The sequence below is a fragment of the Postia placenta genome, assembly GCF_002117355.1.
Source record: "Postia placenta MAD-698-R-SB12 unplaced genomic scaffold POSPLAscaffold_3, whole genome shotgun sequence".
Lineage (NCBI taxonomy): Eukaryota > Fungi > Basidiomycota > Agaricomycetes > Polyporales > Adustoporiaceae > Rhodonia > Rhodonia placenta.
Window position 1 is genome coordinate 335,022 of NW_020169834.1, and position 23,050 is coordinate 358,071.

At 53.6% G+C, this 23,050-nt stretch overlaps 7 protein-coding genes across 7 annotated transcripts; 6 read left to right on the plus strand and 1 right to left on the minus strand.

The window, feature by feature from the left end:
* Positions 1-823: 823 nt before the first annotated feature.
* POSPLADRAFT_1136126 (hypothetical protein) lies at positions 824-5,136 on the plus strand (the record flags this gene model as incomplete). The annotated part of the gene is made up of 7 exons (XM_024484643.1): positions 824-1,280; positions 1,437-1,537; positions 1,589-1,904; positions 2,057-2,128; positions 2,251-2,629; positions 4,604-4,718; positions 4,771-5,136. The coding sequence occupies 7 exons, from the start codon at positions 824-826 to the stop codon at positions 5,134-5,136; spliced, it is 1,806 nt and encodes a 601-aa protein (XP_024341471.1).
* A 995-nt stretch (positions 5,137-6,131) lies between these two features.
* On the minus strand, positions 6,132-8,243 carry POSPLADRAFT_1044171 (hypothetical protein; the record flags this gene model as incomplete). Its single annotated transcript, XM_024478481.1, has 8 exons — positions 6,132-6,157; positions 6,427-6,762; positions 6,818-6,876; positions 6,929-6,971; positions 7,028-7,061; positions 7,111-7,515; positions 7,575-8,054; positions 8,112-8,243. The coding sequence occupies 8 exons, from the start codon at positions 8,241-8,243 to the stop codon at positions 6,132-6,134; spliced, it is 1,515 nt and encodes a 504-aa protein (XP_024341472.1).
* A 1,443-nt stretch (positions 8,244-9,686) lies between these two features.
* Positions 9,687-11,592, plus strand: POSPLADRAFT_1166767 (hypothetical protein). Its single transcript, XM_024487938.1, has 9 exons — positions 9,687-9,941; positions 9,991-10,037; positions 10,089-10,322; positions 10,376-10,559; positions 10,601-10,786; positions 10,849-10,992; positions 11,046-11,240; positions 11,291-11,369; positions 11,429-11,592. The coding sequence occupies exons 1-9, from the start codon at positions 9,726-9,728 to the stop codon at positions 11,482-11,484; spliced, it is 1,341 nt and encodes a 446-aa protein (XP_024341473.1). The 5' UTR covers positions 9,687-9,725; the 3' UTR covers positions 11,485-11,592.
* Positions 11,593-12,833: 1,241 nt separating this feature from the next.
* On the plus strand, positions 12,834-15,115 carry POSPLADRAFT_1178227 (hypothetical protein; the record flags this gene model as incomplete). The annotated part of the gene is made up of 13 exons (XM_024488576.1): positions 12,834-13,041; positions 13,092-13,224; positions 13,274-13,465; positions 13,526-13,674; positions 13,740-13,855; positions 13,912-14,032; positions 14,089-14,102; positions 14,150-14,316; positions 14,372-14,394; positions 14,445-14,526; positions 14,580-14,708; positions 14,766-14,909; positions 14,961-15,115. The coding sequence occupies 13 exons, from the start codon at positions 12,834-12,836 to the stop codon at positions 15,037-15,039; spliced, it is 1,557 nt and encodes a 518-aa protein (XP_024341474.1). The 3' UTR covers positions 15,040-15,115.
* Positions 15,116-16,139: 1,024 nt separating this feature from the next.
* Positions 16,140-17,621, plus strand: POSPLADRAFT_1038761 (hypothetical protein; the record flags this gene model as incomplete). Its single annotated transcript, XM_024477441.1, has 5 exons — positions 16,140-16,187; positions 16,235-16,659; positions 16,706-16,997; positions 17,054-17,312; positions 17,366-17,621. Coding segments are annotated over 5 exons (1,184 nt in total), but the record flags the coding sequence as incomplete, so codon positions are not given.
* Positions 17,622-18,383: 762 nt separating this feature from the next.
* POSPLADRAFT_1133593 (hypothetical protein) lies at positions 18,384-19,887 on the plus strand (the record flags this gene model as incomplete). The annotated part of the gene is made up of 5 exons (XM_024484367.1): positions 18,384-18,524; positions 18,582-18,827; positions 18,927-19,289; positions 19,385-19,435; positions 19,486-19,887. The coding sequence occupies 5 exons, from the start codon at positions 18,384-18,386 to the stop codon at positions 19,885-19,887; spliced, it is 1,203 nt and encodes a 400-aa protein (XP_024341476.1).
* Positions 19,888-20,550: 663 nt separating this feature from the next.
* On the plus strand, positions 20,551-22,871 carry POSPLADRAFT_1044166 (hypothetical protein; the record flags this gene model as incomplete). The annotated part of the gene is made up of 10 exons (XM_024478479.1): positions 20,551-20,851; positions 20,900-21,035; positions 21,084-21,201; positions 21,250-21,341; positions 21,390-21,846; positions 21,900-22,140; positions 22,192-22,251; positions 22,308-22,581; positions 22,643-22,722; positions 22,774-22,871. The coding sequence occupies 10 exons, from the start codon at positions 20,551-20,553 to the stop codon at positions 22,869-22,871; spliced, it is 1,857 nt and encodes a 618-aa protein (XP_024341477.1).
* Positions 22,872-23,050: the final 179 nt, after the last annotated feature.

A 23,050-nucleotide genomic window follows, 5' to 3' on the forward strand; every position in this document is an offset into this window, starting at 1 on the left:
ACAGAGGATGTCCGCGGGGGTTCCGTCGATAGCATATCGTGATATCGGTATTCATTATGACCTCGTTACCTTGCAGTAACGACGTCAGATGCATCGGCGAAAGCGCCTCAGAAAGCGCCTCAAACTCACCTCATTCGCCATCGTACTGATCTAGCTTTGTCGTCCCGGCGGTCATACTACTACAGCAACGATGCCGCTTGAAGCTGCAAGGAGTTTCAGCCCCTGACTGCAGCATAGGAGTTTGACGTGTATCGTGTATTGTGTTTGTGTGTGTCATTAGCCGTCCTTACACCATTCAAACTCGAGCTGTCGTCAGGTGGCCCTGGACCATACTCAATGAGGCCATCTGACTGCATCTTGAGCTCGTACGACCCCAAATCGACACATCCCGACTCAACCCGGGATATGGTGGCACGATACCTTGTTGGATATTGCGGGAGCACGACAGGTCGCTTGCAGTATTTATAGTGTTTAGTTGTTGAGATGTTGTGAACGACGTATGAGCGATTGTTATTGACGCTGCAAGGATTGTATATAATAGCCTAAGAAATTCACCTCTGGTTTTGGAATGTGGGCGTGCGCACGAAGAAATAGAGGACTGATCTGCATTCCCCTGGGCATAGAAGAGCGGAAGTACTGCCGGCGGCTTCGAAAACAGTGCCGCTTACCAGAAGGAGTTGATGCGGAACATGTCGGCGTTATACGATGGTGGGCGCTAGTTGCTACTCCATCAAGGCCCGAGCGAGTCGATGATCGAGATCGGGCGGAAAACAACAATATATGCGCGGGGATACGCAGCGGACGACAGAAAGTGCGCGCACGAATGCCCGGGTCCCTTGGCCATGAGAAACCCGCACCGGCCCCTTCGACCACCGCATCATCTGTGAAGACTGGTATGCTGTGTCTGGACACCCACAAGCTCAAGGCCCGCTGCTCCTCGGTATGCACCGCGGTTCGCCGATTCAGCGCACCGTTTCTGGCGAAACGGCCTCTGGCGCGGCTGCTCTCGACGTTCCTCTGCTGTCTCGCGATTGTCGTCCGGCCGGTCGCACGCCTCGGGGGACGCTACGCCTTCCTCGTGCTGCCGTTCCAGGCCCTCATCTTCGGCGTGCAAGAAAGCCTGGCGCAGCAGCTCGAGCTGAGCGTGCTCAACACGATGGGCGCGCTCACTGGTATCGGGTTCTCGACGCTGGGCAAGTACGTCGCGGCGCGTGCGCCGTACGGCTCGGCTCGCTCGAGGGCGACGTGTGCGATGTTCTTGATCGTGATCTCCTTCTTCGGTGAGTCAGGATCTTGGAATGGGATTCGGAGCGCCCATCATGCATCAACGCTCCTGCAATCTGCGATCGTGCGACCCTCGCGCCAGGGAGCATATCGTTAGCTTGCGACGATATTGGCGTGTTCATAGATATGCTAATCCCTGTGCGTATGAACAGCTGGGGTGATCAAGAGCCGCCTCCCCCGACTGACTCTGTCTATGCGCATCTCCCTCTTTGTCTCCATATGGCTGCTCTCCATCAACATCGGCGTCCGCGACGTGAGTTGCCCTATCGACTACGTGCACTCATACTCACACTGAACCCTATAGCACGTGCTCATCGACTCGGGCAACTTCCTCTACGCCGCGGTCACCCCCATGCTCCTCAGCCTCATCGCGCTGCTCTTCGTCATGTGCTTCGTCCGCTGGTCGTCGTCCAGCTTCGAGAGGGAGATGGCCGCCACATTCGCGGTGCTGCAGCGCTGCCTCACGCTCAGCATGGACACGATGGCGCACCGAGGCAAGCTGTCCGACGAGGACGCGGCGGAGTATAATAGCCTGCGCGCCCAGCTGTTCCAGCGCTCCATCATGCTCAACGAGACGTATTCGCAGGCTGCATTCGAGCTCAGGATCGGGAGACTCAGCTGTGAGTGCGTTTCAAATCTACATATTAGTTTTATCCCGTATGTACGGTCTCGCTCCACGAGCTGCACTGCCGCATTAGGAGGCAGACCACCTCACCGAGTTACACAAGATCTGATAGCCGATTGACTGTTGCGAGCACCGTTCTCGTTTTAGTGGTCTGGCTACCGCTTTTGGCGATTGCCGTGGCTATGGCTAGTACTCCCATCGTCCTCTTGGTACTCTCATGTGGGTGGTGGCGAAGCTCGGGGCACCGGTGACCTACCGTATCTGAGCCCGGCTCGCATAATTCGACAGCAATGCATGTGCTAGCCCCCCTGTGCTGTACAAGTAACTTACCGTTGCTGTAGTAAAGTCCATCCGCCCTTTAATCGGGATCGTCGAGCACCTCCGGCGCGAGCTCGCGTGGGGCATGTCCGCCCTCCAGCCGAAGCCCCAATCGCCGCCTCCCACCCCGCGCATGCTCAGCCGCGCATCTTCCCCGCGCGCATCCGTCCGCCACCCCGGCTCTCCCCACTCACGCCCCGCACCCCCGCTCTCGCTCCTGCTCCCTGCGCACTCGCGCTTCACGATTGCGATCCAGCCCCCTGCGCTCGCGCTCGGGCACGCGATCGTCGCCGCGCTGCAGGCCGTCGAGCGCCTCATCCTCGTGACGTTCGACCAGGACCGGGGGCAGCGCGGAGAGGCGCGCGCCGCACCGCGCAAGCCGAGCGCGGTCAAGGGCGCGCTGTATGTCGCGCAGCAGGCGCTCGTGCGCGCACGGGACGATGCGCGCGAGCGCCTCGGGCACATCTTCGACGAGATGGACCTCGAGCAGCGTGCCCACGGGATGCACGCGCACTACCCGAAGGAGGTCCTCGACGGCAGCCTCATCATGATCGCCCTCCTCCAGGCATGCCCCATCCCGCTGCCCGCGTCGTTTTCCACTGACGTCGTTTATACTCATACCGCAGATGGCGCACGAGATGCGCGCCGCGCTGCAGATCGCAGCACAGATGCACGCGCAGTACGAGGAGTCGCGCGTGCGCCTCTGGCACCCGCACCTCTCGCTCGCGTGGCTCGGCGTGCCGCCGGGGCCGTTCATCGCGGACGACGGCGCGGCGGCGCTGCAGCTGCACGCCGTCGCGGCGGGGGCCGCGCTCTGGGCGGACACGGACACGCCGGGGGGCGCGGCGTCCGCGTTCGACCTCACGGCCGCCGAGACGCGCGAGGGCCTCGTCGAGCAGGGCTTCGCGGCGTCCAGCCCGCGCCTCCCCGGCGGGCTCTCGCGCGAGATCCTCCGCCAGCGCGAGCGGCGCGGCGCGCGGCGGAGCGTGGCGGAGCTGGTCATGGCCGCGTGGTCGCACCCGCACGTGCTGCGCGCGCGCATATGTGCGGCGCGGGTGCAACGGGCGGTGCTGCACTCGCCGCATCTGCGGCACGGGATGAAGAACGCGATCGGCGTTGCGGTGCTGAGCTTCCCGGCGTTCCTGCCGCTGGACTCGACGGGTGAGGGACCCCGCTCGTCGGCGCGGTTGGACAGCGCTGACGTCTGGCCTGGTTCTAGGAAGAGCGTGGTTCTCTTCGTGGCACGGCGAGTGGATGGTCATCAGGTGAATCGTTGCGCGAATTTGCTTCTGCTGCCGGGGTGGTCGGCTGACCTTATCGCTAGCTATGTTTGGGTCCTGGAGACAAATACAGGTGCTACATGGCGGACTGGATACCTACGTCTGGTGCGCCGACCATTTTCTTGAGAGGCGTCGGCCTGGAAACTGACGTCGCTGCTTGGTCGTGCTTGATCCACAGGTCGGCACAACATTATCGGCAATATATGGCTATGTCGTGAGTCTACATTCCGATGCAGCCCTGAGTTTCGGGGCACTTACCAGGGGCAGGTCACTCTAATTTGCCATACAAATCCATATGGGCTAACCGCTTTAATCACGGTGAGTTCGCCCCTTGCTGAGTGACGCACAGTCAGAAGATCACCTTGCAGGTTGCGGATGTCCCATTCACATATATGATTACGAGAACCTCATTAACGCCTTTGGCGGTACCTGCGTAAGTGGATGCCAGGAACGAACGCCATTTACAGTGTTGAGCGTTCCGTAGCTCTGTTACATTACCCATTATTGCATTCGACGAATACGTCAACTCGGATCCCAACTTATCTATCATTAGTGAGTGCGCCCTTCCAGTGGCGTTTCCTTATGCCACACACTGATCAGCAACATCACATAGAGCTCGCCGCGATCCGCGCCCTCATGATTGCTGTGGGCATCTTTGCCGCGCTCCTCATGAATGGCCTCGTATTTCCGCGACATTGTCGAGTGCGCTTTATTACGTTCTCCGGTTCCTTTCTTCCTCCCTGATTGTCTTGCACAGGTGCTGTTCCTTTCGGACGCAAGCCGTACGCTGGGATTGCTAAGCCAGCTGTATATGACACTGAGCCAGTAAGCCATGTAGTGGCGGATCTCGCCTCGACCATGTATATCTCTGACCGGCCGTTGTAGCGACATGTTTCGGAAGCAACAAACGCTTGCGTACCTTGATCGGCGGAAAACCCTCAAGCTGGAGCTGCAAATCCGGAATAGCATGCATCGATTAAATGCCTTTATCACGACAATGCACGACGAGATTAGTCTCTTACCAGTAGGTCCCTCGAGGCTGTTCGTGCTCCTGGTCTGAGCTCGTCCACAAGAAACCGCTCGCACATTATCGCAGAGTCGTCCGCACCATGCAAAAGTTGCTCGATGCAATGACAGGCCTCCGTAAGATCAGGGAGAACATACCCCGGAGAGAAACGGTCTCGAGTGTCTTCAACGAGCGACGGGAATTCGTAAGCGTTCTCTCGCGGTCACTACATGAGATGCCCACAAACATGTTCGCAGATGTCGTGCGTGTGCATCACGCTTTATGCGTGCCAACACGCGTTCCGCGCGCGCGAGCCGCTCCCGCAGTTCCTCCCCTCACCACGGCACGCATTAGAGAACCTCGAGGCACACGTGCAGGACAGCATCCACACCGCGCGAGAGGAGGACACGCACGCGATGGGCTTGTCTCTCGTGTACGCGTTCGCAGAGCAGGAGGTCATGAAGAACATGGTCGACACGCTCGAGGAGCTCCTTGAGCTGAGCGGCCGCCTGTTCGGCACGACAGCGTGGCTGACACACGAACAGCGCATGTCGATGACCAGCCTGCACGAAGACACCGGTGATCGCGGATGGTACAGCACGTTTAAGTGGGAGGAGGCCTAGGCGTTCCTGCTTCTCTGAGTCCACTCACGTGCATGACTCTCACTTATTATGAATTGATCGGACATTGACGACTTTGAACACTCGGATTTTCTATAACGCATGTGCATACTGGTACGCCTGTTGACATAGAGCTACTCCTACATATGATACCATTTGATGAGCATAGAACGGATCGCCGGATCGACGCATTAAGCAACAAAATTGCAAGAATAGTTATACAAAGTTGAATATCCAAAGACGAACTGCCGTACAAGATTGTTTCATAGTCATCGCTTCACTTGATACTGGAACCGCTTGTGCAAGTCCGTAATGGACGGCGGTTTTGAACTTCGCCACTTGGTCAGATTGTAGAATACAGGGAGGCAATGCAGGTTAGTACCTCGTCGCATCTTGCTTCCGGACATGCTGCTGGATACACCAGCTGAGAAACTGGTGTGAGAATCGCTGGAAGTCGTCACAGACATATACATGCGGGGAAATTAGAACGTCATTGAACGCGGCCAGGTCTGCGCACATGAGCAGAATTCTAACAACAGGCGAAGGGGGAACGCACCTTCAGGAGGGCTGGCACTCAGGGTTACTAACGCATAATCATTGATAATATCTGCTGGGTCGTATATGTTGTGTTCTGCAGCAAGCTGACCTATCATCAGTATATGATGTCCCGTGCATTCGGAGTGTACATACCTGCTGGCGCAGTTCCTGAAGCTCTGTATTTCTAATTTCCCATGAATGATCGCCGGGTTGTTGCACATGGGACGGGCCGGCCTCGGGTTTCGGGGGATCAGGAGCCTTCCTGGGGCTGGGCATGGAATCCAATTGATCGAAATCGAAGGGATCCTCTGTATCAGTTTGGTATAGCTCTATCGGATCGTCGTCCACGGGATTAGGGACACTTCTGGATGTTGTGCGTCGGGTGTTTCGTCTTGCGTTTGACTCGTTACTGGACATCCTTGCCATTGGAGCGGCTTGTTTGCGAGCCTTTGATGCAGAATTCAAGGATTGCTTCGCAGTGCCCTTTCTAAAATTGATGATAAAGGGCTCATTGTTGCGAATGAAATCGTCTGCTTTCGGTAATACCTGTTCCATTGAAATAGTGAGTTGGAAGAGTCCTTCCACAAGTATGTTGGCGTACCCTCATATAGCTGCTATGAAATTTGCCTGTTTGCATAGACTCTTGCATGAATACCTCCAGCATCTCAAGATGATCGACGATCCGCTCGATGCACGCGCGGTCCAGGGCTTTGCCACATCCAAACAGAGGCTCGTCGGCGCCTTTAGATTTGGCACCGCGGATCACGTCCAAAAACTGGATTCGTGTGATACGTTCCTTGTGCTTGAGGATCATGGATTTCGCGAGGTTGATTATGTCTACTGCGGCCTTTCTCATGTCCTTCTTCTCAATGTCGGTAGTATCACGACAGTTATCGCAGCCCTTACGGCAAGAGGCGGAGTCGAACACTTCGCCGAAGAACCCAAGAACTTGCCTGCGACGACAGTCGACGTTGTTCACACAGAACTGGATGACGCGACGGAAAGTGTCCCTTTGCTTCTCCTTCTCTGTTTCAGGGATGCTCTCTTCGTTGATTCGCCGCCAGACTGGATGAGCGTCACTCCCACTATAGTCTGCGTAGTTGATATCAATACGTGGCGACAAGGTGTGCAGATCGATCGAACTCACAGAGGATACAATCTGCAGGTTTCCCATCCCTGCCTGCGCGGCCAGTTTCCTGATAATAACTATAGCACAGCCAGCTTTTAGTAGCAGCGCGTTAAGGAACACTTGGCATACCCTTCGAGCGAACTCGGCATAGCATAATGAATCACAAATCGCACTAGGTTCACCCCGGTATCACAAACCGATCTTTGCGCGAGTCACTGTACCACTTACCATTCCCCTTGTCGATACCCATCCCAAGAGCAATCTAGGTGAGACATAAGCGAGGAAGTCCAACTGACGGGAGGGTATGTTACCGTCGCAACGACGATTTTGAAATCCCCGCGCTTCCACTCTTGCATGGTCACCGTCCTATCGCGGTCATCTAGACCAGCGTGATAGTGTCGTGCCTTAAGACCGTACTTGTCCCTGAGATTCTTCGCCACTTCTTCGCATTTGACTTTGCTGGAGCAATAGATGACGCCGCTCTCGTTCTTGTGTTTCGTCACGATGAAATCAACTATCTCGTCGGTGACCTTCTTCTTCTTCAACCGCACTTCGTAGTTGAGGTTCGGACGGTTAAACGATTGCGTGAGTTCGATGCAACCACGAATGCCCAGGTGCGCGATGATATCGTTCTTGGCTTCCCCAGTAGCGGTGGCGGTTAGAGCCATTATAGGGACGTCAGGGAAGGTTTTCCTGAGATACGCCAAGGCCCCATACTTACAATTATGTCAACTTATGAAGGTGTGCACGCCAGTCACGAACTCGCTTCACTCACCGAATCTCGAAATTGTCGGCCCCACGATGATATACAATGCGCTTCATCAACAACGAATCGTGCCAACATCTTGGATTCATACAAGTCTGTCAGGTCACGCTTCAAGGCGTCGCTGTGCTTGATCTTCTCCGGAGTCAGGTAGAGAAGGCTTGGCTTCTGCCCATTCGAACGTAGGCGGTGCTGAACCTCGTCGCTCTCGTCTCGACTCTGGTCGGAGCTGAAGTATACAACATCAACGTTCTTGGCCTGAAGCGACTCAACCTGGTCTGTCATGAGCGACCGCAATGGGCTGATAACGACCGTGACACCCTTGGTTGTCCCAGAACTGCAGACTGCCGGCAGCTGGTAGCACAAACTCTTCCCGCCACCAGTAGGCATGAGCAGAAATACATCTTTCCCGTCGAGTGCAGCAGTGATCGCCTCAAGCTGATTTGTGCGGAAACCAGACAGTCCAAAGACATCCTTCAGCTTGCGCAAAATCTCCGGATAGTATCTTGTCTTCGTGAGCGCGATGTTAGTGGCTGGCAGTGCCACTACGGAGGCCGATGGCACTGGCAACTCATCAAGTAGCTCGGCCGGAGGCTCAGAGACTGAGTCCCATATCCCGTCGTCGTCGTCTTCTTCTGCGGAAGGTAGCTTTGTAGGAGAAAATGCGTCACCAATCGTCATCCTTGGATGGGAGAAGGATTCAATATCGATGGAGTCGTTGGTGACGTAGGTCGAGCTCGAGGCAAATGCGCTGTTATCCCAGGAAAGGTCTGGCGGTGCGCTCGGTAAACGCGAAGGTGGGTGGGAATGAGAATCTGTCTGATGGACGACAAGCGAAGGGGTGTGTAGACTTTTCTGCGGCGTCGACGCCGTCCTCCAAGCAGGGGCAGGTATAGTGACGCTCTGGCTCTCCCGCAACGCCTTGATATGTGCCTTGATTACAGCTATGCGGTCGACCAGAAGCTTCCTGACCCAAGCATTGTCCAGATAAGTGACATATAAATGCTGCTTATGGGCGACAATGTGCTCACTCGATGTGATCGAGGACAACGACGTCAAAATCCTCGCCCTGGCTACTTCTTCGGTTTTGAACCTCGCTGCGTTGGTTGAGACAACTTTCCATTAGCATCATGAGATCGTTTTGTGATTTCTATAACGTGTGCGGTAAACTTAGCACAATCAAAAGCAGTGGCTGTGTTCACGCACTGAGCTAAGGTCGGACCAGTCCAAAGGAAGATATCTCGGTACCGGCGGCACGGGCAGCAAACCGAAAGGATTTGAGTTCGACTGAGGTGATTTATGAAGAGCCTCGGGTTGCGGAGGTACAGAGATCCGTGAGGACACCATCGGATGAACAACTCGAGCAACCTCCTTGTCTTTGCCACTCCGATTCAGACGCGAAATGTTCTCCTTGTCAGACGTATGTTCCATGCGTGGACGTTTTGCGGATGCAAAAGAATCAGAATCGAACACGGAATCGGAGGATGTACGCTTGACGGAGGGACGAGAACCCGAAGGTCTGTCCGGAGTAGTATCCGGGGACGAAATGTCGATGACATTTCTAGCACTATCCGCTGTGAGGGCGGTCCTGAGAGGCGTGGGCTTGCCTTTACCAAATCCTGGCGTTGAAAAAGAAGGTAGCGTGTTATGCGGCTTCCGATCTGCATCTCTTGATATGATAAGTCATCACAGGTGAAGTAACTCTCGTACCTGAAGCGGCCGGCGGTGTACTGAACGACTTCGCAGGCTTAAACTTCGAAGCCTACGGCATTTCAGCAGCGTCAGCAGGGGTATGCGACTTGAGAGCCCACCTTGTTGGAGCGTGGGGAGCCAGGCGTAGGACTCGACACGGGACCATTACTGATGGTAGTACCGTGCCTACGACGCAAGTCTTCCAGATTATTTCGCGGCCCAGACATAGCAGGTTTCCCGGAAGAGGAGTCTCAAGCGGTTGGTACAAGTCGAGAGCACGATCAAGATAAGCGGAGCATCGAGAAGGTCGTCCGCGGGTGTTCGGGCGACGCCCCCCGCGGCGCGAGTCGCGTCAGTCATGTGACCGGCGCGTCGCGTTTCCACACCTGGCTTGGGTTAGTTTCATTTCTTTGCTCTACCTGCGTCAATACACCCTTTCTAGCTCATGCTCATTGGTGCGACTCAAGAATCATGCCTGGCCAGTTCTGGTTTCCCTCCATGTCGGTCCCTGAGATTGTCGACGCCTTCACGGGATGGGGATACTCAATCACAAATGAGCAAGTCGCCAAGCCTACTCCGGATTTCGTCCTAGGCATATACACCGCGTGCATGGAGCAAGTCACTGGCATTACGCAGGAAGCTTTGCAGAGGCCTGTGGAGGCTGCTCTTTCCACGGTTGAGAACCCAGTACGCCCCGTTCCTTTACAAGAACGAATGCACCCCAACTTGCTGTCAGGATCTGTATGCTTCTGCGTTGTCACAAAATCTTCTTCTACATCACCTGTATGTATATCTCCAGTACAACACGTAAACGATGCTGAATAGTGGATGTAGTCAACGCTTTGCAGCAGCTGCTAAATGCCTTGATTTCTCCGCAAAGGATATTCACCGTCCCGAACCTGACAGAACGCGCGCCATCTTCTCCGCCTTCATCAATTTTGTAAAGTTTTCTGAGCAGTGTGAAACTTTCATAAATGGACTACGTGAGAAGTCTACTGCTGCTATCGAGGAGCGCGATAGGATCGTTCAGCAAGTCGACGAGGTTCGCCAGAAAGTGGCGCATATCAAGTGCGTCACGTTTCGTTTCTTGATGCTCATGAACAAGTCTCAGGAATTCGTAGGGCGAGACGTGCCGAAGACGAGCCGACGTGCGAAGCTCTACGGCACGAGAACATGTCCATGACTGAGCAGCTTGTCAAGTACAAAGAGACACAGTTGGCGCTCCTGAAGGATTTGGAAGGTTTGAAGCAGGAAATAGAGTCTCTCCTGCAGACTAAGGCACGCACATACTTGCAATTCGATACAGTTCCTGTTCTTACTCCGTATAGGAAGGTGTCAATAAAGAGATGGCTCTGGTCAACGACAAAGTTAATCGTGCGCGGGGGCGCATCGTTCAATCACCAGAGCGTATCAAGCGGAATATTGCCACGATGAGCGTCACTGCTGCCGAGGACAAGAAGACTGTTAACATGCATGAGACCAAAATTCGGGATTTGCAGGCGAAGATTGGTGCTTTGCAGAACATTGAGAGGGTGACTTGCTTTCGTGCGATTCTACGTATCTTAGGTTACGGCACTGACTGGCTGTGGGTAAGGATGTTCGCACTTGTATTGAGCAACTTCAAACCATCGAGAAGGAATCGCAAGCTCTTGACGTCTCACAAAAGGAGTTGAATGACACGAAGGACCAGCTAGATATCAAGAAGAGCGAGCGCACAGAGCTGCAGATGAAGCGCGAGGTTCGCTTACGTCTATTCGTAATCATCGCGGTACCTCATAGAATGTGCCACAGCGTGTGTACAAACAATTATCGAATGCGCAAGAAAAGCTCGAACGCGCCCAGCGGCACGCTGAAGATAAGCGTATTGCAAGCCAGCAGACGATCGAGCGACTTCAACGCGAATATGAAGAGATGGCAGTTGAGCGTCGGGATAATGATCGCCAGGTGGAGGAATTGCGAGCAGAAGCGGACGAGATCGAGCGGAAGGTATGCTTGACTGTTCAGTTTCCATGAGTCAAGCTGACTGAGAGACGCAGATGGCGGAGCATCTCAAGAAGAACCAGGCTGAGCTTAACGAGCTCATGGCAGAGTATTGGAGATTGAGACACGAAACAGGTAATGTCTCGTTTTCGGATCATTCTCTCCTGTTATTGACATCTTATATCTGCGCTCAGAGGTCTACATGGAGACCCTAGCCAACAAGCTGGGGATGCAAGTCACAAGTTCTTGAAGCATGCCGAAGCGCTCGCGCAACTTCCCTCTATTCATGTCTCAGACAGTATTGACTTGTACACTATCATGTAGACTATCAGCTCACCATATATACCAATCAACCTCTACACTCCACGGAGTCCGGCCCAATCGGCTTCTTGCTCGCTGCTAATTTCATCGACTCCTCAGCGTTTATATGTATCTTCAATCACGATAGACCTCCTCCCGAAGTTTACGTATACTGCGACGTGGGTGAGACAGAAGCTACGTCATGGCACCTTCGCGGCGCAGAAACACTGCCTATCCTCGGAGCGACTGTAATGTCGCATATTGCACGGACGCTCGTCTCGGATTACGGCTCGATGACCTCTTCTGTGACGCAAAGCTCCGTGACGTGAGCTGGACAGGCCAGCCTTCCTAGGTTGCGGTAGAAAGAACGGTAAACACTAGGGTGGAGAATCCGGTCAGTGCATACTATCTCTCACATTGCGGTCTAGGCTCCACTTTTGATTTGATAAAAAAGTACATGTACATTTAGGTCTGGCAAATGTGATGCCGGTTCAAGCCATCGGTTTCTCGAAAAATTTCAAGAGCTGACGAACGTGATGCATGTCTTATTCCAACAGTCCGCAATCTGTTCACGCGAAATTTGACACGCGCCTCGCTGACGTCCATAGGCGGAAATCCTGGCAGGCACGTACGTTACTCATAAAAATGAAGTGGCGCGTCGATGCGAGTGCGATAATGACATTCAATATTCTGCGGCATCCTCGATCGAACGCCATCGGGATAGGACGTCTGATATCTGCTTCGCACCACAGCCACAATCAATGCCATCGCTTCAATGAAGACGTGCAGTGCATAAGGTAGCACAGTACCACTCAGCACCATTGTGATACCATAAATCGCGTTATGGTCTTCTTTAAGGGTTGCCTATCGGCATAGAACTGCCGCTCCTTCCGCTCAGGCACATGAAATAGAGAGTTCTCGTGGTTTGGGCAGGCGTGTATTGGCCCTCGCTCAGGTCAGCTTAGTGCTTTCCACTAATAGACAGTGTACTCAATTATGTCGTGGTGACGTCCCTTTGCACCCGAACCTCTTCTAGTCTGTGCATGGCCCCTTCAGGTGTCCACTTATGTGCATATTGTCCGGATGGGGTGTCTTCCATATCGCTATCTCCGCGAATCAGTCAGCTGTTTGACCTGTACTGTCTCTGAGCTTCCAGCGAGGAGAAACTTTAAAGTAAGCCACTTCTGTGGAGCATGCTTGCATCTGTCGACAGTGAACCTTACCTTGGGCCATATAAATAAGTATCGGACATATCGTTGCGGGGTCCCCCAGCTGCGCATTCGCTTTCATCGGGGACAGATGCTCACTGTATCTCTTGCTGAGAGAGCCCTTTATGCCTTCGTATTCGTCTCGATCGTCTCGCATTTTGTGTATGCACGATGGATCCGTTGCTGGTCCCGCGTTCATCATCCGCCTGGCCCTAGTCCTCTTCCCCTGCTAGGAAATGTTTATCAGCTCCCGGATGGTCACAAGGAGAAGACCATGAGTGATTGGGCGGTGGTTTTCGGTCAGTGTAGAGCTTTTTACTCTTCGTTTCGCTGAACCTGTTTATCACAGGAAAGCTCGTCTACGTATCGTTCTTCCGAACGCGCGTGCTGATTGTCAGCTCCCTCGATGTTGCACAGGAGATCATGGAAAAGAGAAGCATGCACTATTCTGACAGGCCACGTCTTGTTCACATGCAAGAGATGTAGGTCTCCGACTTCGATGTCGATGGGGTAACCACTGACAGCTGACAGGATGCAATGGACATCTCACCTAGGGTATGCCGCATCAAGCGAGGACTTCCGCAAGCACCGAAAGTGGCTACAGAGCGCGTTTCTCGCTCATAACTCCCTTGTCAAATATCGCCCGATACAGCTAAGGGAGGTGCGCGTTCTATTAGACGGCATGAGCGGCAGTTCCAGTCAATTTGAGCAACACTTGAATCGGTGTGTGCCTACCACTCATACTTATAAATTCGATAGTACTCGCAGCTGATTGTCGCACAGATTTATTGGTGCCATCCTAATGGAAGTGGTGTACGGTTATACTGTGACTTCAGCGGACGATAAATTCCTCAAATATGGTTCTGAAGTCATGGAAGAGGTCGCTCATGCCGGATATCCCAGCCTATCGCCTCCAGACTGGCTTCCGTTCCGTAAGTGTTCACGACTAGTGAATAGAGGTAGGGATTGGTTGTTCACCAAACTATAATCCACTCAGTCAAATACGTGCCTACTTGGTTGCCGTTCGGAAAGTACAGGAAGGAATCGGAACGTTTCAAAGACCTGGTGCGGAAAATGCGAGCTGATCCCTATGATTACGTCCGAAAGACTATGGTGAGTATCACTGTGTCTCAAATTGTACATGTGTACAGAACTCTTGGCTGTCCCAGGCAGCTGGCACTGCACCCTCATCGTTCACTTCAACTCTGGTAGAAGAGGCTGTGCGCACAAATCTTCTCACTCTACAAGAAGAAGAAGACATCAAGGACATGGCTACTCTAGTCTATGGAGGTGCGCACTCCCTTCGTACATGAAAGCGTTCTCTTTGACATAGACTTCCTGTCCAGGCGGCATGGATACTGTAAGCGTCGGCGCAAGAGATTATGGCAACACCTAACAACCCTGCAGACAGTCTCAACCCTATCCGCATTCGTCCTAGCAATGGTGCTTAATCCTCGGGTGCTCAAGAAGGCACAGGAAGAAATGGACTACGTCGTCAATCAAGACCGTCTTCCAGACTTTAGTGATCGCAATTCACTACCTTATTTGGAGTGCATTATCAAGGAAGTATATCGGTACGCCCTCAGCTCGGAATATGCCTCACTTTTCGCTGAGATGTGTCATCCACAGATGGCATGTTGTCGCTCCACTCGGTAACACATACTTAGGACCACCACGGGCCACGCGACTGACAAAAGAACAGGTGTTCCCCACCAGTCAACAATAGACGACAAAGTTAGAGGCTTCGATATCCCCGGAAAGACCGTTATCATCCCAAACCTATGGTATTCTTCTAGATTTTGTACTTGTACGACATGTCCGCCGACAAATGACGCAGGGCTATCAGTCGAGATCCTGAGCGATATCCAGACCCTGAAACCTTCTACCCCGAGAGATTCGAACATGCGAGGGCAGGGTCGATCCCACAAACGGATCCTCGAAAGTTTATTTTTGGCTTTGGTCGACGGTTCGTTTATCGTTTGATGAGCATACATAAGTGTTGATCCACTGTTTGCCTATATAGGATTTGTCCCGGCCGTTTACTGGCGGATGCGAACATATGGTTGGCCATCGCAAACATGGTAGCTACGCTGGACATTGGTAAAGCTCGAGACAGTGCCGGAAGCGAGATCGAGCCGAGAGTGGAGAGTACCTCCGGGTTTATAAGGTGTGTCGTTCTGCCTGTGACTTTCTTTTGCACTGCCACACATGATTGCAGCCATTTCGAAGACTACATGTCCGATATAAAGCCTCGCTCGGAGAATGCGGCACAGCTGATCGCAGCCGCTGCGGTGTAAGCTCCTCTTCTGATTACTCAGTGCATCTGCCCTTCTGCGCTTCATTTGTGCCAATTGACAAGATGTAAACCATGTGATTACATACTTTTGGAACCGTATAACCACACAGCAGCCTCCAAAAGCATTACAAGCAAACTGTGTTCTCCCCAACTGCAGGCCGGGGCGCTAAGTTTGACATAACCATCTACATTTCCTTTTTATTGTTGCCTGCTAATGACCCAGGTGTAACGGACTCTCTACTAGGGCGTAGTAGCCCCTCAGAGTGAGGACGCTAACGTCCTCCACCCGGACGCTAGTCATTCACATCTGCGATAAAACAAGCGCAACCTCCGCTGCGTCTTTTAGGCTGTCAACCCACAGAAATCCAGCTATTGATGCTTTCTGCAGCATGCCCGTTGCTGTGGAAGTGGCGCAGCTCTGCTCCCTTGTTCGTCTGATCTCTGATTCAACGGAAGCTGTGATCGCGGGATGGGAGGCCGAGGTATGCATCCCGCATGAGAAACGAGCTTGATGACCCCGCTCCCGTCAAAAAGATTGTTTGAGGCCCCCCGTATCTTCATTAGAGTGTGCGGTACGGGCATAGATCTCGTGCATTCCTTTGTCCGAATAACGGAGGTCGCTTCGTCATTCTACATCTTTCAAGCTTTGCGCATTGCAACGGAGATTCGGATCGGATGTTCGGCATAGAGCGACCCGTTTGTGTGAGTGTCGGGGATTGACATCACTTACCGAGATGAAAAGGGATAATCATGTTATATAGCTAGAAAAAAGTTCGAGGACTGCTCTCGATTGCTCTCTACCGGACATTAAGATCACACAATTGAGCTCAAGTTCGCGTAGATGCGGTCAAATACCTACCGTTCATTGTGATAGGCCAACACGAGGTGAGAGAACCAGTACCTGTGATATTTTGAACAAATATGGTAGCTAGTAATGATTGTCGCTGCAGTTGACGTCAACGGCTGAATAGAACCGACAGGGACCGACGATCGATCGGCCAGGGCGGGCCGGGGTGCCGACGGACATTGTTGAGCCATCGAGTCCCGGCTCGCCATGGCTCTCGCACCAGTTCCCTGTGTCTCTTGGCCCACAACCACCACCAATGGCTGAGACTCAGTTCGACCCGAGTACCCACCCCCACCGCCGACGTGAGTCCCTGCGTCTGCGCCTCCGGAGCCCTCCTGACCGCACACAGTAAACCCCCTCACGAACGAGCACGTCCTCGTCTCCCCACATCGTACAAAGCGGCCATGGCTCGGTCAGACGGAGCCGCCGCAATCCGTAAATCTCCCAGAGTACGATCCGAAGTGCTACCTCTGCCCCGGCAATGCGCGCGCCGGTGGGCAACTTAACGCTGCGTATGAGCACACCATGGTCTTCGAGAATGACTATGCTGCCGTACTTCCTCCGCCCGGCCCTGCCGCGCCGCCTGCGCCCCACCCGCTACTCACCACCCAGCCTGTACAAGGCGGCTGCGATGTGCTCATCTTCCACCCCCGACACGACTTGACGCTGGCACGCCTCTCTCTTCCTGACATCGAGCGTATAATCGGGGAGTGGTGCGAGGTTTACCGCAAGCGCGGTGCGCAGGAGGGAATCAATTATGTGCAGATTTTCGAGGTGCGTCGTGTATGCCTTGGCAATCCCTTGCTTACCGGCGACACAGAACAAAGGCGCCATGATGGGGTGCTCTAATCCCCACCCGCATGGGCAGGTTTGGTCGCTATCCACGGTTCCGTCGCTCCCCGCTACCGAGCTTGCGAATCTCAAGCGGTACGCAGGATCCGACGTCGCACCATCTGGTGCGCCGCGCGGTCCTCATGACTGTCCGTGTATGCTGTGCGAGTATGCCCACTTTGAGGCAAGCGTCGGCCCAGAAGAGGGCCGCGTCGTGGTCCAGAACGACCACTGGCTCGCGCTCGTCCCCTGGTGGGCTATCTGGCCGTTCGAGATCCTCTGTGCGTAGACTCTGACATTATCACTAACCTGCGCCAGCCGCTCATGCTCTCGTCAGTGCTCCCCTACCGCCGTCACATTTCTTCCATCACGGACCTCACGCCAGAGGAGACGAGCGCGTTCGCGGATCTTCTGTCGCGGGTCACCAAGCGTTATGACAACCTCTTCTCGTGCTCGTTCGCATACTCCATGGGTTTACATCAACGCCCCGTGCCGCGTGCGAATGACAGCAGCGACGAGAACGATGTGGCGCACCTGCATTTGCACTTCGCCCCACCTCTGCTTCGAAGTGCGAGTGTGCGCAAGTTCCTTGTCGGGTAGGCGACTCTTTTCTCATGCAGTGTATAGGGCCTAATGACTGTATGCACAGGTTCGAGCTCATGGCAGAGCCTCAGCGAGATCTCACGCCTGAACAAGCGGCTGCACGTTTGCGCGGTTGCTCGGAAGTGCACTACCTGGATGTTGCGGAGAGCACGCCGCTCAGCGCGGATGCGCCTACAGGGAAAGATGTCGACCCCACGAACAGCTAAGGAATAGAGACGAGCGCAGAACCCGAGCGTACGGGATGCCAAAGTGCACTAGAAGTTATGTTTAGATGTTGTACGAATTGACATGGTTAACTTGCAGTGAGTGGGGACGGGCAATGCCACCAAGGAAACTGACCGCTTAGTAAGCGGGATTGGGCCCAGAATCTGGGGCCGCATCCCTGGCAGCTCGATCATGTACGCCTATAGCATGATCAAGGTATATTCAAGAAAATATCAAATCATATAGCTACAGATCTCATATTCACAAAGTCGACACTGCAGCTGCGATTTCCTTTTTGAGACATAAGGCGACGGTTCGGTGAATTCGGCACACCATACTAAATATGGACTGACTGTCGTTTATGTCCATATATGGTTAGCAACGCGAATTGCTATATATAGACCTGAGCTCAGTCACCTAATGAAGTTGGCCACCCACCTATAGAAAGTAAAGTACAGGTATTTCGATCTCATGTCTGTGGCAAGGTATGTCATAGCCACAATATAAGCCAATCTGATGAATGTTTGAGTGAGGTTAATGCGAATGGCTAGCTTCCTTAGGTGGCTGGGACCATGACCATATATAGCAAGTGGCTTGGAGCAGTCCCGTATCGATATTACCTAAAATGGTAACCCGACGCGTAAGACAGAGTAAGGCATGATTGGGCATCGCCGAGACACGTTAATGCGTGCAGATCGATCTCCTCTTGAGGTCACCGAGATGAAATAGACGAGCTTTCGCTGCGGTCCGCAGTCACAGAGTCAGCGGGTCTGGGGCTTGTGGCAGTACTAGTTCAGATAGGGGTACAGACTCCAAAAAAAGTCAGTTTTTGTTCTGGCCTCGAAAACATCTCCCTAACTATGTCTTCCAACGACCAGGGCACCCCCGAGAAGGGTGACCACCAATATTACCAGGATGAAGAACAGAGGGAACTCGACCATGCACAGAACTACAGCGCCGCCGAGGACAAGGATCCTGCACCCCCGCCACCTTATGAGCAGGTATGTAGTCGGAATTCGGTACTAGACTCAGGCTGACGACAGCTAATATACTTGTAGCATCATGCAGGTCAGAGAGGGCCGTCGTACGAGAATACATCATACGCACCACCGCAAGGAAGGCCGTATACGCTAAACGACCCAGGTCGTGCGACGTATGGTCAATATGCGACTCGCGATTACGATCCCTGTCGCGATGAGAGCTCGTCTGACGCAGGCCCAGACGGTCGGGGGTACAATCGCCAGTCATACGACCAGGAACGTCCGTCTACGCACATGGTGGAACCCACGCGCCCCTCTGGGGACGTGCGCTATGAGAGCCCGTCAGGCTACCGCCAGCCCCAGTAGCCAATGCGGGACCCGCGCGCCTATGCGCCCACCGCTCATGCTAGGCCGCCGACACAGGCCAGAATAGCCGCTAACTATTCAGAACTGGGCAGTCAAGCGACAAGCTCGAGTAGCGGCAGTGGCACAAGGAACCTGATAAACACTCCGCCGCCGTCCTTCCAGCGTGCGCCACCGCCGGGCCTTCCGTACCCGCCTTTTCCTCCCGTCGCGCTCAGGACTGCTGGTAGCGACCTCAGCAAGGGCTTCCCAAAGGTGCCCCCGCCGCCGCCGGGAGGCGAGCCGCATCCGTTCGCGACGCACGATGTACACAAGGAGGACTGGACGCGGTTCTTGAATGACGTGAAGGAGGCTGCGGCGCTGTCGACGACGGACAGGAGCGTGTCGAACGTCGCGCCGCTTGCGTTGGGCGTCAGCTTCGGTGTCGGTATGTATATGTGTGCATGGCTGTCACCAATGGTAGTTGACGCTACCTATCGCCGGGCTTGCTCGTGTCGCGGGGCATTCAGAAGCGCCAGATAGCTGGAAAGAGCGGTGTTGCTGGAGAGCTGATTGACAGATGGAACAACGTCGGTATTTCACCTCTGCTTCCCCACAGAACGCTGACATCTGCACGTAGCAATTCTTTCACCCGCGGCACATGAACGTGGTGCTCGCACAGGGTCCCATGAGCTACAGCGGGCCTGACGTGCCACCGCCCGATATCGGCCAGCACGAGGTTTCGCGCGCGTACCGCAGCCGCGACGACTTGGGGTTGAACAGCGGCTCTGAGTCAAGCAGCAGTAGCTCGAGTTGTAGCTCGGACAACAGCCGGCGTAAGGAGCGTCGTAAGCGCGAGCATGACAGACGCAAGGAGCACAGGAAGCACACGAAGGACGAGCGCAAGAAGCAGCGGGAGCAAAGGCGAGAGGGGCGGAAGGACGTGAAGCGGCAGCCTTGGCGCTTGGTGGTCGCGTACTACCAGCCTGCATATGGTCAACCTGCGGGGGCGTACGGCCAGCAGCGTGGTGTATACATGTAGACCATGCTCGTTTATCAATGTCAACGCGCCTACCGCATTCACGAGAGCTTGTGATATATGTAGCATGTCAATGTTCCCCCATAATTCATTGAAGCGAGAGAAAGGACTAAAGCGATGCGTGCTCCGAGTCAGGAGACCATTAAACCCTTTATAACAGTGGATAGCTGTCCTATAGTTCATTATGTGCCTCACAAATACTTTGTGTTAAAGTTCGTCCGCAATCCGAAGCGAGAACGATCAACGAAGATATATGCGTTTGTCTGAGCTCTGTCAAACGCGTAAGGATCATACAGAGCGGCTCGCGCAAAGTCTGCGAGGTACTACAAGCAATGCCAAACACGGTGGCATGCCCTCTCCACAATCCCAAGTTCCAACATGTTGATTCTGTGAGCGCTTGTGAAAGTAAACAATGTGATTATGAGGGCTTGCCGATATTATCTTCGAGCACTAGCTGCGTTGTGGAGGAGATTATAACTATTGTGGCTAGATTGTGGCAGCGCTCGAAGTGGGGCTGGGCGCTTGAACACTATCTAAGCACGTGTTTAGTATGGCGAGCGCTTAATCAATAACCTTTGGACCGGGTCTGTCTCAAGTCGGTCTTGTCTCTGCTGCGCACTCTTTTCGACTTGGTCTGACCTAGATACGAACACATCTGTGTTGAATATGTCTGAAGAATCTGCACCAAAACGGCGACGCGTTCAGAGATCTCCTTCGCCGGTCTACAAGTTAGACAACGAGGACGACTCCTACGAGCCGTACATTCCTGTAACTCAGCGGCGTCAAGCAAAGCTCGCAAAGCTCACCTCGTGGGGTGTGGACAAGACCAAAAATCAAAGTCCAGAAGACGAGCAAGACGAGCGCGAGGATGAGGAGCGAGAGGAAGAGCGGCGGAGGGAGAAAGCCAGGAAGGAGCGGACGCTCTTGATGGAAGCGCAGGAAGTGCACGAGAAGAAGGCCGCAGAGGGTGCGTCCACAAAGTACATTTTGTGCTTATGGTGACTCATGTGCGTAGATTCGAAGAAGACCGATGTTGAAAAGGCGGAGGAGGCCGATGCAGAAATTCTTGCTGCCATTGCTAGTCGGAAGAAGCTAGCATCTGACCTGGAGTTGGCCAAGGGCGTCTCATATACGGACTCGATGAAGTCATCGTACGTCGTAGTTGTCTAGGCTGTGTTCTGTACTGACTTTTGGCACAGATGGCGACCACCGAAGTTCGTTCGCGAAAGAAGCGAAGAGGAGAATACACGAATACGTGACAAGTATCATATTCTGGTCGATGGCGAGGACATCCCGGCCCCCATTGAGAACTTCACCGTATGTAAATCGTTATGCCTTCCGCTGTTCCTTTTTTTATTTGTGCAGGACATGAAAGTCCCGGCAGTTCTTGTCAAGTTCCTTAAGTCCAAACGGATTACAACACCCACTCCCATTCAGTTACAAGGCATCCCCACGGCGTGAGTACCTTCATGATACCCCTCAGCCTGTGTGCTGACCCTTTGTAGCTTCTCCGGTCGTGACATGATAGGCATTGCATTTACGGGTTCAGGCAAGACGCTCGCATTCTGTCTGCCGATGATGATGTTCGCGCTCGAAGAGGAGTCCAAGCTGCCCTTCGTGCGTGGTGAGGGTCCCGTTGGCGTTATCCTCTGCCCCTCGCGCGAGCTGGCAACGCAGACATACGAGAATGTAGTCGTATGGACGAACGCCCTGGCGCGCGACGGCGCATACCCTCAGCTAAACGTGCTGCTGTGCATTGGCGGCATCTCGATGAGTGACCAGAGCCACGTGTTGAACAAGGGATTGCACGTCGTCGTCGCGACGCCTGGCCGGCTAATCGACATGCTCGAGAAGCGGCGGTTCACGTTCGACAATTGTCGGTATCTGTGTATGGACGAGGCCGATCGCATGGTCGATTTAGGCTTCGAAGATGACGTGCGGAATATCATGAGTTACTTCAAGGTAAACCTTTCCCCCTATCCCTGTTGTGTGTATAAATCTCATCAGGTTCACAGCGCCAACGACAAACGCTGCTGTTCTCTGCGACGATGCCAAGGAAGATCCAGGATTTTGCACAGCAGTCTCTCGTGAAACCTATCCTCGTTAATGTCGGACGCGCGGGTGCTGCGAATTTGGATGTGTTGCAGGTGGTAGAGTACGTCAAGCAGGAAGCCAAAATGGTGTATCTGCTTGAATGTCTGCAGAAGACGCCTCCGCCTGTGATCATATTCAGCGAGAACAAGAATGAGGTGGATGGTAAGTATACCGTTCACGCTCCATAGTGAAAGCAGTTCTCATTCCTTCCAGATATTCAAGAATACCTCTTACTCAAAGGAGTGGAAGCCGTCGCAATTCACGGCTCGAAATGTGAGTTTCCATGTGATGAAAGAATATTTCAAAGGATCTGAGAACTGTGCCTGTAGCACAAGAGGAACGTCAGTATGCGATCAAGTCGTTCAAATCTGGCGCCAAAGACGTTATGGTCGCGTCCGGCGTCGCTTCGAAGGGTCTCGATTTCAACGATATTCAGCACGTAATCATCTTCTCCATGCCGAAGGAGATCGAGGATTACGTGCACCAGATCGGACGTACAGGACGCAGTGGCAAGACCGGAATCGCGACGACGTTCGTGAACATGAACACGCCGGAGCAAACGTTACTGGACCTGAAGTATCTCTTGATGGAAGCCGGTCAAAAGTGAGCGATTATAGAGAGGTTGCATAAGTTACTGGAACGCGAATTGACATGCACATTGCAGGGTTCCACCATTCCTGCAGAGCATCGAAGATCCTCGGGCGGCGCAGGGTGGATCCCTCAAAGGCTGCCCAGTCTGCGGAGGTATGTCCGCTCAGCTCTTGTCATTCGTCCGAAGGGTAACATTCTGTCTAGGTCTCGGCCATGGTATCTCGAATTGCCCGAAATTGGAGGATACCCAGCGGCGCCAGATGGCGTCACACAGAGGATCAGACGACAGAGGCGGTTACTGATATCGTCGATTTGCTCGGCTGCCTGTCATGCTAAGTTATTATGCTATCTCGAATCTTACTGCACACGTATCCATTCTGTTGCATTGCCGTTCCCGGTACGTTTGTCCCGATTCTCTATATTTGCATCGTACACGGCATGAATTATACATGCCCTCAGCGAGCCAAATCAAAGCGAAATA